Source organism: Gracilinanus agilis, chromosome 4 (assembly GCF_016433145.1).
Source record: "Gracilinanus agilis isolate LMUSP501 chromosome 4, AgileGrace, whole genome shotgun sequence".
Lineage (NCBI taxonomy): Eukaryota > Metazoa > Chordata > Mammalia > Didelphimorphia > Didelphidae > Gracilinanus > Gracilinanus agilis.
Genome location: NC_058133.1, coordinates 493,528,335 through 493,544,121, shown reverse-complemented (window position 1 = coordinate 493,544,121; position 15,787 = coordinate 493,528,335). Strand labels below are relative to the sequence as shown.

The 15,787-nt window shown below is 46.2% G+C and overlaps 1 protein-coding gene across 1 annotated transcript in view; it reads right to left on the bottom strand.

The window, feature by feature from the left end:
• Positions 1 to 8,503: 8,503 nt before the first annotated feature.
• The window catches only part of PIGL (phosphatidylinositol glycan anchor biosynthesis class L), a 154,589-nt gene continuing 147,305 nt past the window's right edge, over positions 8,504 to 15,787 (bottom strand). The window contains 2 exon segments of the mRNA XM_044673011.1: positions 8,504 to 9,030; positions 10,351 to 10,484. Coding sequence (XP_044528946.1) covers positions 8,932 to 9,030; positions 10,351 to 10,484 — 233 coding nt within the window. The 3' untranslated portion in view covers positions 8,504 to 8,931.

Sequence of the window (15,787 nt, the reverse complement as noted above, 5' to 3'; positions counted from 1 at the left end):
AGGGAGGGAGAGAGAGAGGAAAAGAGAGAGAGGGAGAGAGAGAAAAGGAGAGAGGGAGAGAGAGAAAAATAAGGGGGGAGATGGGGAAAAGGAAAGGGGGAGAGATAGATAGACACACAGAGAGAGACAGGGGGGAGAGAGAGAGAGAGAGAGAGAGAGAGAGAGAGAGAGAGAGAGAGAGAGAGAGAGAGAGAGAGAGAGACTTGACTAAGGTTTAAACCATTGGCACAGTTTAAGTCAAAAAAATCCAAGCCCAGTAGGAGTTGAAGCTCCTCAGACTTGACAGGTTCTTTGGGATATTGTGAGCCAACATACTTCTGCCCAGGGGCACCACTAAATGCCACAGTGAGAGGAAGCTTTGCTCACTTGCGTCCACACTGCATCTTTGCTGAATGGCCTTCCTTGCACTTTTCTTAACATCTTTTGCTGAATGTTGGACCGTCAATGAGTGTCTCCATTTGTTTCAATCCCAAATCCAAATTGTTCCCATATCCTGGAAAGGCTAATCACACGTGTAGTGAAATGGGGAAGTAAGCAGGGAAGTAGGCCTAAATATTAAAATGTGGGTCCAGAAGGGTGTGAGGGTGACAGGAGTGTCTGAAGGCAGGACCAAACAAGCAGGGAGACCAGGTTTTAACAGCTAAGGAGGTGTCTGTTACTGAAGAGGCAGTCAGGCCCAACTGCCACTCTGCAGTATCTAGACAAGGCCTATGGAAACCAGCAAAGTAAAGGCAAGAGTTTTAGAACACTTTTAATCAGGGACAACTAAGATAAAGGATGGGAAGAGGGGAAACTACACTCTTCAGTCTAAGGGCAAACCCAGGGTCAGGGAAGGGACTTATCTACACTAACTGAGACCTAAGCAAGACAGGGCCCAGAGACCAGCAAAGACTGAAGTGGGCATCCTCCCAGTGGTGTCCAGCCTCACTCCAGTGGTGTTTCTGCTCCTCCAGGACCACCTGCTACACTCTTCCAGGTGGGTAGATTCTGGAGCTGACCCAGCCCAAGTTGACCCGCACCTCAGGTTGGGATTAGCAGTCTCTACCAAAATCTCCCACAAGTAGGTGACGGCCTTTCCACAGGATCTCTGGCAATCTGGTGTCTCCTGGGGTCAATTGCAGCTTGCCCCAACCACCATGGAGTCTCTCTCAGCGAGTAGGAAAACACTTCCTGCTTCTTCATTCCATCTTGGAATTCTCCAGCCCTTCCTGCTAGGTCCACATAAACTATATATAAACTAATAACTAAGTAATCCTCACAACAGTTGCCATGAAGTGTCAGAGACAGGATTTGAACCCAGGCCTTTCTGAATTGGAGTCTAGCCCTCTAGTCACCACACCACACTGCCATTTACCTTCCTATTGATTTAAAACAGCCATTTTCTTGGCTAGTGATTGCACACAGAGAAGTGACGTTTTCTCAAAACTGTGGGCAAAGTTAAAGAATCTGAAAAATAGCAGATTATTAAAAACTGTCCCGCTTTCTTCTTTGTATGCCGCCTGCAGGAATTACATAAGGTTGTCTCAGATGAGTGTGTGCGAGTTTTCAACCTAATACCTGGCCATCTGGTTCTCTTTCATTTACCTTCCAAGTGCCACGGTCTGCTGCAGGCCCAGGAGAAGGGAAATGTTTGGGATGAGGCTGTGGGAAGGAAACCGCAGAGCCCTGAATGGGTCAGCTGAGTGGTGGAAGAATTAGTGTGCCAACATTTCACTTAAGTCCATCAGCATCCTTGCTGTCAATACTCCGTCACTGCGCAGCCAGTAATGTGGCTCCTCCTTTAAGAGTTTCCTGTTTACTCACCGGGTGGGAGATCCCCTGGGCATGATGGGTTACCACCTTTAAAAAAACACGAATCTTTCCTGCCGTTTCTGCTGTGGTTGAGAGTCCCTAAACCTCTTCTGGCTTTGCTATGTAAACACGTTATGTTCAGGGAAATGGAATTCACGTGCTTCTGTTTTGTTGCTCCTTTCTCTGGACTTCTGCAGCCTTATAGACCAGAGTTCTAGAGCTGAATCCATTTTCCTCTTATCATAGATGAGGAAACTGAGTGGGCAGCAGGTGGCAAGGCTGGCACGTGTTCCCTGGTCACCTAGCTCCAAATTCATCATTCAGTCTCTTGCACCATGATGCATCTCTTCTTTTTGTATATCTACCCCAGTGATTCCCAAAGTGGGTGCCACTGCCCCCTGGTGGGTGCTGCAGCGATCCAGGGGGCGGTGATGGCCACAGGGGCATTTATCTTTCCTATTAATTGCTATTAAAATTTAAAAAAAATTAATTTCCAGGGGGCTGAGTAATATTTTTTCTGGAAAGGGGGCGGCAGGCCAAAAAAGTTTGGGAACCACAGATCTACCCTTACACAGAAATCTCCAGGCAGGTTTCTTAGCTGTTTCCTATTGTAGCTGTTCAATTGTTTCCAACTCTTTTTGACCCCATAGAGCCAAAGTACTTGAGTGGTTTGCCATTTCCTTTTCCAGTTCACTTTACAGATGAGGAAACTGAGGCAAACAGGGTTAAGTGACTTGACATGTCTGAGATCAGATTTGAACCCCAGAAGATGAGTCTTCTAACTCTAGGCCCAGTACTGGCTTTATCCACTGTGCTCTCTAACTGCCAGCTGTCTCCTAGCCTCCACACTTATCCAGGAATCTGTTAAGTTGGCCTTTATGGGTAATAAAATAGGCTTTCCTCTTCTTCTTTTTCTTTTTTTTTTTCTAAAACCCTTATCTTCCACCTTAGAATCAATACTATATATTGCCTCCAAGGCAGAAGAGCAGTAAGGGTAGGCAATGGGGGTTAAGTGACTTGCTCAGGGTCACCCAGCTAGGAAGTGTCTGAGAACCCAGGTTCTTCCAGCTCCAGGCCTGATGTTCTAGTCATTGGGCTACCTAGTTGCCCTTTTACATCTTCTTAGGATTGCTCTTGCTGGGGAAAACTTCATTTGGTTGGATGGAAACTGAGGTTATTAAAGTAGCATTTTGGAGGACATTCAAGTTAGCGTTTACCTCCTCTCTTCTCATCTACTAAGAAATGCTCGACATTTTGGAGGCCGTCCGATCAGTAGGAGAGTTAGAGAATCTCTGAGTTAGGAGAGACTTCAGCAACCACCAAGTTCAACTTGCCCCTGACTTGCTCAAGGTCACACAGGTGGTAGGAGGCAGGACTTCAATCCAGGACGTCGGCCTGTGGAGCTAAGGGTCTGTCCTCGTCCTTAAGAGTCTTGAGAACTTGGCTGATGAGGAAGCCACAGCTTTACAAGGCAGCCCATCCCGCTTTAGAGAGCTGTCATTGTTTAGAAAGTTTCCCTTAGATTCATCACATTCATCACTGCCTCTCTTTGCCTACTGCTCCTGGGTCCGCCTTGGGGGAACCAAGCAGAACAAGGCGAATTCTCCTTTCCTTGTCCTGGGGAGTTCGGCCAGAAGGGCGTCCAGGAGCTGTGGGTTATCTTCTTAGAGCCGGAAAGACCTGCACAGACGGATGAACCGGGAGAACATTGTACACAGCGACGGCAATATCGGACGATGCGCGTGTGTCAAAGATTCGGCTACTCAGCCATACAACGATCCGGGACAATTCTGAGGGAATTATGACAAAGAATTAGCCATCTGCAGAGAAAGAACTGTGGGCGTCAGAACGAAGGCCAACGCATAGCATTTTTCACTTGTTTCTTTGGGGTTTTGGCTTTATGTGAGTATTCTCTTACAATAATGAATGGCGCGGAGATAGGTATTGTATGATCATATATGTACAACCCAGAAAAAAAAATCTACTTCTTAGGGTCCCTGAATATCATAATCAAGCCTCCATTTGGATGTAGTTCACTGGGGCTGGAGGAGGCAATGAGGACTAGAGCTGGAAAGATGGGGCAGGGAGAGGGGGGGGTCCCAGGGTCAGTCCTTCAATCGAGACAGTTAATTATCCGTTTGGATGCAGGAAATGGAATTTCTGGCACCTGTCTGACAGGTTCATGAAATCAGTACTGAGAAGACGGGCAGCGGGATAACATGAGGAGCCTCCAAAGCTGCATGAATACTGCTTTTCTGAAGCTTGAAATCTCTAAGGGTTCATCGTCACTAGATTCACGGGAGAACACCGTACCCAGGAACAGCAATACCTTTTTTTTTTTTTAAACCCTTGTACTTTGGTGTATTGTCTCATAGGTGGAAGATTGGTAAGGGTGGGCAATGGGGGTCAAGTGACTTGCCCAGGGTCACACAGCTGGGAAGTGGCTGAGGCCGGGTTTGAAGGAACAGCAATACTGTACGACGATCAACTGCGAAAACTTGGCTACTCTCAACAGTGCAATGAACCAGGGCAATTCTGAAGGGCTTATGACAAAGAATGCCATCTTCTTCCAGAGAAGGATGGGTGCAGATCAAAGCCGACCGTCTTTCATGTATGTCAGTATTTATGCTTTTATTTGTTTTTTTTTAATAAATGTGCTCCTACAACATTGACCAACATGGAAGCATGTTTTGCATGATAATAATAATAAAAAAAAGAATTCCAGGTCCACAAGCCTCCACAGGCTAACATTAATACTCTCAAAGCAGTGTGACTGGGAAGAACTGGAATCTTACTAAGCCTTTTTTTTTTTAATTAAAAATTTTTATAAGGATATTTTATTTTACCAAGAATATGGAATAACAAATTTCTATATAAGTTTTCCTGAAGTTATATGTTCCAAATTGTCTCCCTCTTTGCCCCAGCTGGCAAGCAATTCGACCTGGGTTATACGTATATTATCATGCAAAATGTATTTCCATATTGTTCATTTTTGTCAGTGAGTAATCATATAAAACCCAAACCCCAGAATAAAAACCCAAATAAACAAGTGAAAAATAGTCTGCATTCTGACTCCAACAATTCTTTCTCTGGAGGTGGATAGCATTCTTTGTTCCAAGTCCCTCAGAAATGTCCTGGATCACTGTGTTTCTGAGAGTAACTAAGTCTATCACATTTGATCATTCCACAATATTGCCATTACTGTATACGGTGTTTTCCTGGTTCTGCTTATTTCACTCTGCATCAGTTCACAGAGGTCTTCCCAGCTCTTTCTGAAATCATGCTGGTCAACATTCCTTAGAACATAGGGTATGATGGGTATTCCATCACCATCATATACCATAATTTGTTCAGCCATTCCCCAATTGATGGACATCCCTTTAATTTCCAATTTTTTGCTACCACAAAAAGAGCAGCTATAAATATTTTTGTACAAGTAGGTCTTCCCGCCACTCCACTTTTTAAAATCCATTTGGGATATAGACTTAGTAGTGGTATTACCAGATCAAAGAGTATGCATTGTTTTATAGCCTTTTGCATTAGTGACCCAATAATGCTTTATAGCCTTTTGGGCATACTTTTGAATTGCCCTCCAGAATGATTGGATCAATTGGATTAGTTTTGCCACATCCCCTCCTACATTCATCACTTTCCTTTACTGTCATATTGGCCAATTTGGGTATGAGGTGGTACTTCAGAATTGTTTTAATTTGCAATTCTCTAATCTAGAGGGATTTAGAACATTTTTTTCATATGATTATTGATAGCTTTGATTTCTTCATCTGGAAACTGCTTATTCATATCCTTTGACCATTTGTCAATTGGGGAATGACTTGTTTTCTTATAAATTTGACTTAGTTCTTTATATATTTGAGAAATCAGACTTTTATCAGATAAATTTGTTATATAAAACCATTTTAATTTAATATAATCAAAATTATTCATTTTACATCTTGTAATGATCTCTATCTCGTTTGGTCAGACATTTGACCTTATCTTCTATAGGGTATGAGATATTGGTCTATACCTAGTTTCTGCCATACTATTTTCCAGTTTTCCCATCAGTTTTTTTCTCAAAAAGTGAGTTCTTATCCCCAAAACTGAGATCTTTGGGTTTATCAAACACTAGATTGCTGAGGTCATTTACCCCTAATCTATTCTATTGATCCACTATCTATTTCTTAGCTAGTACCAGACTGTTTTGATAACTACTGCTTTATTGAACAGTTTGAGATCTGGTACTGCTAGGCTACTTTCCTTTATATATTTTTTCACTAATTCCCTTGATATTCTTGATCTTTTGTTCTTCCAGATGAATTTTATTATTTTTTCTAGTTCTAGAAAAGTTTTTTATAGTTTGATTGGAATGGCATTGAATAAGTAAATTAATTTAGGCAGGATTCTCATTTTCATTATATTACCTTGGTCTACCCCATAGCAATTAATGTTTTTCCAATTGTTTAGATCCAATTTAAGTTCTGTGAAAAATATTTTATAATTCTGTTTGTATAATTCCTATGTTTGTCTTAGCAAATAGATTCCCAGGTATTTTCTAGTCTAAAGTTATTTTAAATGGAATTTCTCTTTCTAACTCTTGCTGCTGGACTTTGTTGGAAATATATAGAAATGCTGATGATTTATGTGGGTTTATTTTGTTTACCGCAACTTTGCTAAAGTTAATAATTATTTCAACTAGTTTTTGAGTTGATTCTCTAAGTCTACCATCATGTCATCAGAAAAAAATGACAGTTTTGTTTTTTATTGACTACTTTACTGCCTTCAATTTCTTTTTCTTCTTTTTTTGCTAAAACTAGCATTTCTAGTACAATGTTAAATAATAGAGTCGATAAAAGGCATCCTTGCCTCACCCCTGGTCTTATTGGGAAGGCTTCTATTTTATCCCCATTACAGATAATACTTGCTGATGCTTTTATCTAGACACTACTTATTATGGAAAGGCCCATTTATTCCTATGATTTCTAGTGTTTTTAATAGGAATGGGTGTTATTTTGTTGAGATAATCATGTGACTTCTGTTAGTTTGGTTATCGATCTGGTCAATTATGCTAATAGTTTTCCTAATATTGAACCAGCCTTGCATTCCTGGTGTAAAGCCCACCTGGTCATAGTGAATAATCCCTGTAATATATCGCTGTAGTCTCTGTTAGTATTTTATTTAAGATTTTTGCATTGAAATTCATTAAGGAAAGTGGACTGTAATTTTCTTTGTTTTTTGTCTTCCAGGCTTAGGTATCAGTGCCATATTTGTGACATAAAAAGAATTTGGTAGGATTCCTTCTCTGCCCATTTTCCCAAATAGTTTATATAGTATTGGGATTAATTGTTCTCTATATGTTTGATAGAATTCATTTGTGAATCCATCTGGTCCTGGGGATTTTTTCTCAAGTTCACTGATGGAATCTTGCTAAGTGTTGGGCTCTGCTGCTGTCCTGGCCTCACTCCTTCCTTCCAGTTTTATTAGGAGCCTCACAATTTCCTTTTTCTATTTATAGATCAAGTAGTATCACAGATGGAAGAGAATCTGAATACCATCCTGTCACTCCCCTGCTCTAGAATCCTCAGTGGCTCCCTAGTACCCACAAAGGAACATTTAAACTGGAAACAGTCTATCTTGCTAATGTTAACTGGTTTCTCTTCCCTCCATACAGCCTATGCTGCTTGATAGCCTGGGCAGGACTTTGCCATGTACCAACATGCACCAAGTCCTCAAAATTCCTGCTTTTGTCAGGTAATACAGAATCCCAGGTTTCAGGAGTTTGAAAAGACTTCAGAGGTCACCTATCTAGTGCAATCTAATCTGTCTGGCTGGTGATCATCTCTCCGGGAACTGTGGCTCGGACCTCTCCCATGGGCTTGTTTGGAAGAGCAGACCTGGGATTGCCTTAGTATCATGAGATCTGGGGGAAGAAATCCCCTCTATGAATGCAGATCAATGCTTCTACTGCCACTTCTAGTCTTAGAGACTTGTTCAGGGTCACAAAGTCAGGATGTGTTAGAGGTGGGACTTGAAACCAGGTGTATAAATGGAGATTTTGAACCTCAGACTGCATCCCCCATGAGTCCCTTAGTTTTTCCAAAATTCCCTTTAATCTCTCCTGTGCCTCCATGTTTGTGTGGTCACGTTTATATATAGCTGGCTGTAACTCCTCCCGCTTCCAATTTTTTATTTTTATTTTTTAAACCCTCACCTTCCGACTTGGAAGCTAATACTGTGTATTGGCTCCAAGGCAGAAGAGTGGTAAGGGCTAGGCAATGGGGGTCAAGTGACTTGCCCAGAGTCACACAGCTGGGAAGTGTCTAAGGCCAGATTTGAACCTAGGACCTCCCCGCTTCCAATTTTGTTCTTGGGAGCAGACTGGTTAGTACCCTTTTAGTTAGTCCCTTTTGTTAGTTTATTATTAATAAAAATGTATAAAATATAGTACTTAGTTATTGGATATTAATTTTAAAATCCACACAGGTCTTCTGACCTGAGAAACCTTGTCAAAAGTTCCCAGATGACATTTGTGTGTCAACTTTAAGACTGAATTGTGCAGAGGTTGTTATCTAATTTTTACATATGAAGAAACTCTGTCTCAGAGATGGGAAATGACTTACCTAGGATGATACAGCTGCCAAAGAGCAGAGCCAGCTTTCTTACCTCTAAATTCATCCCTCTTTGCACTATCTCACAGGAAATTTTAAGACCAATATGAAAATCTTAGAGCTTTAATGATGGAAAAAAAAAAAGAACTTGGCCTTCTGTCCCTCATGTGACTGGCCCCCTTTCCTTTCCCTCCCCTATTATCAGGCCACGTGGATCAGACAGTCATTGAGCTGGAAGGCTCAAATTTGTTGAGTTCCCTGGAGATTCCCAGTCTTCTTGGTCCAGTCAGTCCCAGGTTGTGAGGAGAAGGGCAGCTGCTCACTGTCTCTGACAACCCCCTGGAGATGATCTCTGCTGTCTGCTTTCTGGAGTCCTTTTACCTTCAGAAACTGAACCATTGTAGATGGACCACCAGGCCTCCAGATCTGGGCTTGCTTGGCCCTGTGAGCCTGGGTCCAGGTTAGGGTTTGAGAGAGCCTAGTCTTCTTGGAACTCTCCTCCTCTGTTCTTGACTGCTTGGGACTCTCATCCGTGTTAGAGGAAGTTCAGTGAGTTGATGGCCATGTAGCGAGAGAAGAAGAGGTACAGCTGTCGGAACCAGAGGAGCTGACTGCTGTGACAGGACATAGCCTTCTGGAAGGAGAGAGAGGAACAAGGATGAGGACTTGGGCCCACAGTAACACCGTGAGGCACAGCTGAGGCGAGGGGGGCCACTCCTTTCCTAGAAGGGAGCTTCACAAAGCTCTTTCTTCTTAGTAGAAGGTAGACTCCTTCAGGGAAAGGTCTGTTTGTGTCTATGGATCCCCAGAGCCGAAGGCAGGGGGTTGGTGATGCATAGATGTTCGCTGGACTAGAGCTCAGGAGAGAAACTTGGATGGACTCTATAGAACTAGGAGTTACCTCTAGAGATTAGAACACTGAACCTGTGGAAGCTGAGATCACGAATGAAGGGTAAGAGGAGAAGGACCCCTAATGGTCACCTCTTTAAATCTGGAGTATTGTAACAGCTTCCTCATTATTCCCTGGGCATCCTGACTCTCCTCACTGTATACACCATGGAATTGCCAAACTGAGATTCCTGAAGCATACATACATGAACACATCACTCCTCAGCTCAAGATGCTCCCGTGGCTCCCCCTTGCCTCTTGGACCAAACACAGACTGTTTGTCAATTCCAGACCTTCCCAGAACCATCTCTACATCCCCCTCCTTTAAACACTTCCCATTCCAGGCACACGGGCCTCTCTGATGTTCCATCTTCCAGATTGCGGCTTTGGGCCTGGAATCTACTCTTGCTTCCCCTCCCACATGCTAGCATACCCTTCAAAGCTCAGCTCAGGAGCCCCGTTCTGTCTCCTGATCTCCCTCTCCTGGCCCGATAAATGCTGCCGTGAATATCTTCTTACGTGTTCTACAGGCCTTCTCTTATTATCCCTGACTTCCTTGGGGTATATTCCTAGTAGGAGCTTTGCTGGTTTGGAGAATTCACCATTTAATTTTGAGTGAAGTCTGAGATAACTTTCGTTGAGACTTTGGGAAGAAACTTCTGTGAAGTAAGGAAGCCCAAGAGATCCCTCTGCATCCAGGACATCTTTTATTCAACACAGATTTAGGAAGGGCTTTGAGCTTTGTTCTGGAACACCGTTAGCCAAACACTTTCTATGTTCCAGTCACTGCGCAGGCCTGTGGGCCAGACAAAATCAAAATGCCCAACAGGCCTTCGCCTCGAGGAGCTTACCTTCTCCTGGAGTAACTTACCTCTGCTGGGACTGTACAGGGATGCATACAACAACCTCTCCCTTGCCCAGAGAAGCTCCTGACAGGGTCTCCCCAACCCAGAGCAGAATAAAAGGTGATGAGGGACGATCCCCTTAGGGCAGGCCTGCCACCAGCTCAGGTGTGCTGGGTCGACCAATGGTCTCTGACCATGGCAGTGGGGGGTGGGACCCTCACCCTGGCTTGTTCTGCTTCTCTTACATTCAGCACAAAGAGGACATCGTGGGTTTGGAACCAGGTGAAGGGCAGATCAAATATGGACAAGTATTTCCGCAGAATGCTTACAGACTCCAAGGTAAGGACTGAGCACCCTAGAGAAGGGATTGGGTGAGGGAGGCAGGAGAGGAGAAAAAAAAGGGGGGAAGAGTGCGTGTGAATCCTTCATCAGGAGCTCATGGCTTCTTACATGATTCTTCCCAACCACCTTGTACCCTACCCACCAGACTGCACTGCCTGTCCCATTCAGGAGGGAACATGGGATAGGAACAGGAACACTGGGCTGGGAATAAAGAGCCCGAGGTTGGCATTCCACAGTGCCACAGACCACGGGCAAGTCATCTAACTCCTACGGACCCAAGTTTATCCCTTTGTAAAATGAGGACAAGATGATTCTGCAGCAGCTGAATCTTTTGTGGCCAAACCTTCCGAGCCCTTCTCAGTGGAGACAAAGGTGCAGCCCTCGCCTCCTACAGCTCCCTCCCCATCACGTCCACTCCCTAGGCTGGCGGCTTTCAGCTTGGCAGATGGGAAGAGGGACCCTTTCACAGAGAAACAGCATTCACTGTCTGCCTTTCATGGGCAGACCCTTCCTTCCTTCCTCTTTGTCCCTCCGCTGCCAAAGAGATGGGGCTCCCAGGAGGGACGCTGTGGGAGAATCTGATTTCGAGTTCGCATCTGGGCTCTCTGTCTCTCCCTGGGTCTCAGTGTATCCCACTTCCCCAGTCTCTCGGGTCCCTTCCAGCCAGCCAGGCAGCACCCACACGAGAACAAGGACCAAGCTTTGTAAAGAGCTCTAAGTCAGCCGGCCAAGGGCTTTCCGGACGTTGTCCCCTGTCTGATCTTTACTAATTGCTTCTGTTTCTCCCTCCTTGAACCAAACATTCTGCCACAGGCTTCCTTCCCTCCTGGATTTCCTTATAAGAGGAAATAGCCTTAATATCCTTCTGTTATCATCACAAATTCCTTGAATATAATTAATATAATAATAATTCTGCAGAGACAGTGGGAGCCCAAGTGCATTCTCCCCACCGACCCCCCTACCAGATCAGATTAGCATCCTCCAGTAAGACCTAGTCTCGGTCCTCCTGTTTTTGCCTAAACTTTGGGCATTTCTGCAGAGGATCCCAAGCGGGCTGGATTAGAGTCTCAGGATTCTTAAGCTGAAATCCTGGAACTCATTTTCCCCATAACTTTCCCCAGAAGTGGCTTCCTTTGTAATCCTTTGAGAAGGGGAGGGGCCGAGGGAGGCCAGCTCTGCCTCCCCTGATGTTGTGCCTAGATGGTGGCGCAGGAGCTCTGGGGATGTCGTCAAGCCCCTTCCCCTCGAGGAGGCTGAAAGCCAAAGTGGGCAGGTGGAAAGCTGGGAATCCTGCAGGCCCAGCCCTGCCCTAGAGTGGGAGGGGAGGGTTGGCACCAAGGTGAAGGTCACCCACACTGCGCCTGCCTAGGAGCGGGCTGCAGTAAAGGCCTGAGAGCGGTAGATGGCGCTGGCCACTGCTCCCTCGTGGCAGCTGCCCACGTGTGGCCCGCACGGGCAGGACGGCACATGGGAGAGTTCCTCTCCTGCACTTCTCCAATCAGAGGCCTCAGCAGAATTCGGGGGGCCCTTGTTCTGGCCTAGGCTTGGCATTTGGGGGCTGGGAGGGAGATAGTTTTCTTTTCTTTGACACAAGGGCGGCCTCTGGGGGGCGGGGAAGAGGGAGGGATAAGGGGAAAATCCAGGCAAGGTAAGAACTCAAGACATCAGGAACACTATCTGTTGAAGTTCCCAGGATGCCTTTGTTGTTACTGTCCCCCACACCCACCCCTAGCCAAGTCATTTCCCCATAATCCTCCCCCTACACTTGTTTATTCCTAAGAACTGCAGAATCATACAGCATCCCAGCTGGAAGAGAGCTGAAAGCTCATCACCTCCTTTCGTAGCTGGACTGTAGCCCTCATTTTACAATCAAGGAAACTGAGGCAGAGATCAAGTAACTTCTCCAGTGTCTGAGGCTGGATTTGAACTCAGGGTGGTCTTGACTCCAAGCCCACCAGTCTATCTACTTCACGATCTAGCTGCCCCATTTGTCAGAGGAGGAAACTGAGACTCAGAGAAGTCTTCTCCAAGTTCACAAGAGCTGATATTTACCTAGTTCCTATTTCATAGGCTCCTCTGACCCTGGGAGTTCTTATTGGCCTCCTTTTAGGGTGGAAGAAATGCCCAAAGAGGCTAACTTACTTGCCTAAAGCAACACTGCTGGCATGTGCCTGAGGAGGGGTTCAAACACAGCCCTTTCTGACTTCAAGCCTTGACTGTAAGCAGTCCCTTCTCTCCACCATATTAGCTAGAGGGAGGAGGAGGGATGAGACTAGAACCTGGAGTTCACGAGCCTTCAGGGTTCCTTCCATTCCAGCCACATCGTGCCCAATAAAAGATGGGCTATCTCCTCTTGGAGAGCGTAACCCAGTTAGCCAAAATGTCTTCCAGACACCCTTTAAAAGGAAGAGGAGACATGAAGACTCGGAGCTGGAAGAGACTCACAATTGAGCCCAACATCTTCATTTTACAGATGAGGAAACTGAGGCCCAGGGGGGTAGACTCTGGGTCTTCTGATTCTAAACTCTGTTCTTTTCATGGCACCATAGTGAGTGCAGAAAGTAAGGGAACCCCTAAGGTGTCCTTCTCTTTTTCTGTCTGGCCAGACTGGCTAAGGTAGGGCGAGAGAGTCCAGGGGGAGGACCCAGGGGCCCAGGGCCTCTGCGTGAATCTGGGTGCTCACCTCTTAATCAGTTCAGTCTGTGCCAGCAGGCATGGTGGGGAGAAGGCACTTGCCCCGGTGGGGACTAGGGGATTTTTGGGAAATCAAGCTAAGAAAGGAATTGTTGGCTCCTCCGACTCTTGGAAGGCTCTCACTTGGCAGCAGGCTGGGCCATGGCCAGGGAAATCCCAGTCCTGTATGAGAGTGGCGACAGCTACTGTGACCCTTGGGAGAGGGGAGCCTGTGTGTGTGTGTGTGTGTGTGTGTGTGTGTGTGTGTGTCTTTGGGCAAAGTCAGTGCTGCCTCTCTGGGGCTTTAAGCCTCCAACTGGTAAAGCTGGACTGTGGCTTTGCTCCAGGGCAAAGAGGCTCCCTTCCAGCCAAGGGTCTGAGGGACCAGACTGAGGTGGAGCTTTCTCGGACCTCTCCAAGGTGAGCCGGCTCGCCCGGCGGGCCCAGCTGGCTTTGCTGTCAGTGATTGCTCGTTTACGAGGGCTCTGGCTGACGTGGGATGGGGCAGGCACAGGGCTGGGCCATTTTGCTGTGTCTCTCCTAGGAAGTATCTGGGCCACACACCTCTGTCACTGGCCAGCTCCTCGGGCTGCCCGGTCACATGCCAGCGAGGCAGCACGGCTTGGCCTATATTTGGAAGGGCTTAGTATAAACTGCTGCTCCCAAGCCCGCTCTTCCCAGCTGTGGCTATGTGCAGGCAGAGACAGAGATGATGTCATCCCTCCCATCCGCTGGCTCAGCTCAGCTCTCCCTCCTCCCCTGGCTGAGGCCTGCTTTGTAACTGAAGCTGAGCGGGGGGAGCTGCCAGGAGGAGGGGGCTACCAGCCTACAGGCCTTGATATGATGTAGTGGAGAGGGCCCTGAGCTTGGACTGAGGAATACCTTGTTTTAAATCCTGTCTAAAATACTGACTCTGGGGGCAGCTGGGTAGCTCAGTGGATCCAGGCCTAGAGACGGGAGGTCCTGGGTTCAAATCTGGCCTCAGACACTTCCCAGCTGTGTGACCCTGGGCAAGTCACTTAACCCCCCTTGCCTACCTTTACCACTCTTCTGCCTTGGAGCCAATATACAGTATTGAGGGTTTAAAAAAAAAATAAAATAAAATACTGATTCTGGGCAAGTTGATAAACTTCTGGGGCCCAGCTTCCCTATCTGTGAAAAAGAGCAAAAAGGTGGGTCTCAGTGGCTTCTGAGGTCCCCCCTTCCCGAAGGGATCAAGTTATGATTCTGGGATACATTATGCTATCTAAGATGTGCCATTCAGATCATTAGTGGAACCTCAGTGCAGGGTGCATTCCGGGAGCCCAGCCGGTGGCCCCCTTCTCAGAATCATGGTTTTAGATGCTAACATAAAGTACACAGGATTCCAGAGGAAACATGGTGCCAAAATACAGTCGTCTTCAAGTTCTTGCTCTAAGATTAAGGGCCTTGGACCAACCTCTTCCTTTTTCAGAGGATGAAATGGGATCTCTGGGAGAGACGAGGTTCCAAGCCAGCTGCTGGCACTCTAAATCAACCCGGTCCCTTTCTTGGGAAATCACTGCCCTTGAGTGGCCATATCCCCGACGCCCAAGTTCTTCATTTCTATTTGGAGTCAATGGGTATGTTACCCCAAGCCAGCTCTGAACCAGTTTGGTTTCAGCCTTGTCCCTCTCCTTGCCCCGATGGCCTTAGTGAAGCATCTGATAGAAAGTCTTGTAGAGCGTAAGGATTCTCAGTCATATCTGTGAGCCCCAAATCGATGGTGGACTTTCTAACCAGCCTGCCTTGCTTCCAGCAGTGGAGTAGGGAGCAGATTCATTGTATAAGTGAAAAGGCATTGAAATGCATATCCTGGATGGGGTGAACAGCCCAGGTGTTGGGTGCTCTCCTTCTGCCATTCATCTTGGGCCCCTCCCAATGCACAGTACAGTGGTCTTGGTTTAGACCGAGGAGTCCTAGATTCAAGGCCCAGCTCAGACATTCCTAGTGGTGTGAGCCTAGGATTATCAGTCATTAGATTTAAAGCAGGAAAGGACCTCACAGGCCATCATCACCCCTTCATTTTACACAAGAAGAAACTAAGGACCACAGAGGTGAGATGAAAGAGAAGAACAATCTTTTCCTGAGGAATCCAGATTTGTTGTCTTGGATTCAGTCATCAAATCAGGGTCCTTTGTGACTCCTTGGGGCTGAAATGGTCACCTTTTGTCAGCCAACATCATGCAGGTAGCAAGTGGAAGCCATGAGGTGTGGGGCAAGTGGCTTGAACCTCTGGGAGCTGCAGTCAGCTTCTATGTAAAATGGAGAGGATCGTATTTACCCTTCCTATCTTGTGGGACTGTAGGAGGAAAAACTATTTACAGACTTGGAAGCCCTATTAAAACGTGAGCTTGGGCTGCCCCGAGTCTGTCAATAGGGAGAGAGTTGATATTGAACAAAGAAAGGCAGAGGACAGGAGTTTAATGCCCAGCTCAGGGAGATTGAGGACACAAGAGCTTGAGCTCATGGGAATGAAAGGAACTTGAGAGATGGCAGAATCTTGGGATTATGGATCTAGAGCCGAAAGGGACCTTCCTTCTAGACATGAAGGCTAAGAGAAGGGAAATGATTTGCCCAAAGTCACAGAGTTGAAACCACATCTTCTGCCTTGGAAGCCAGAGT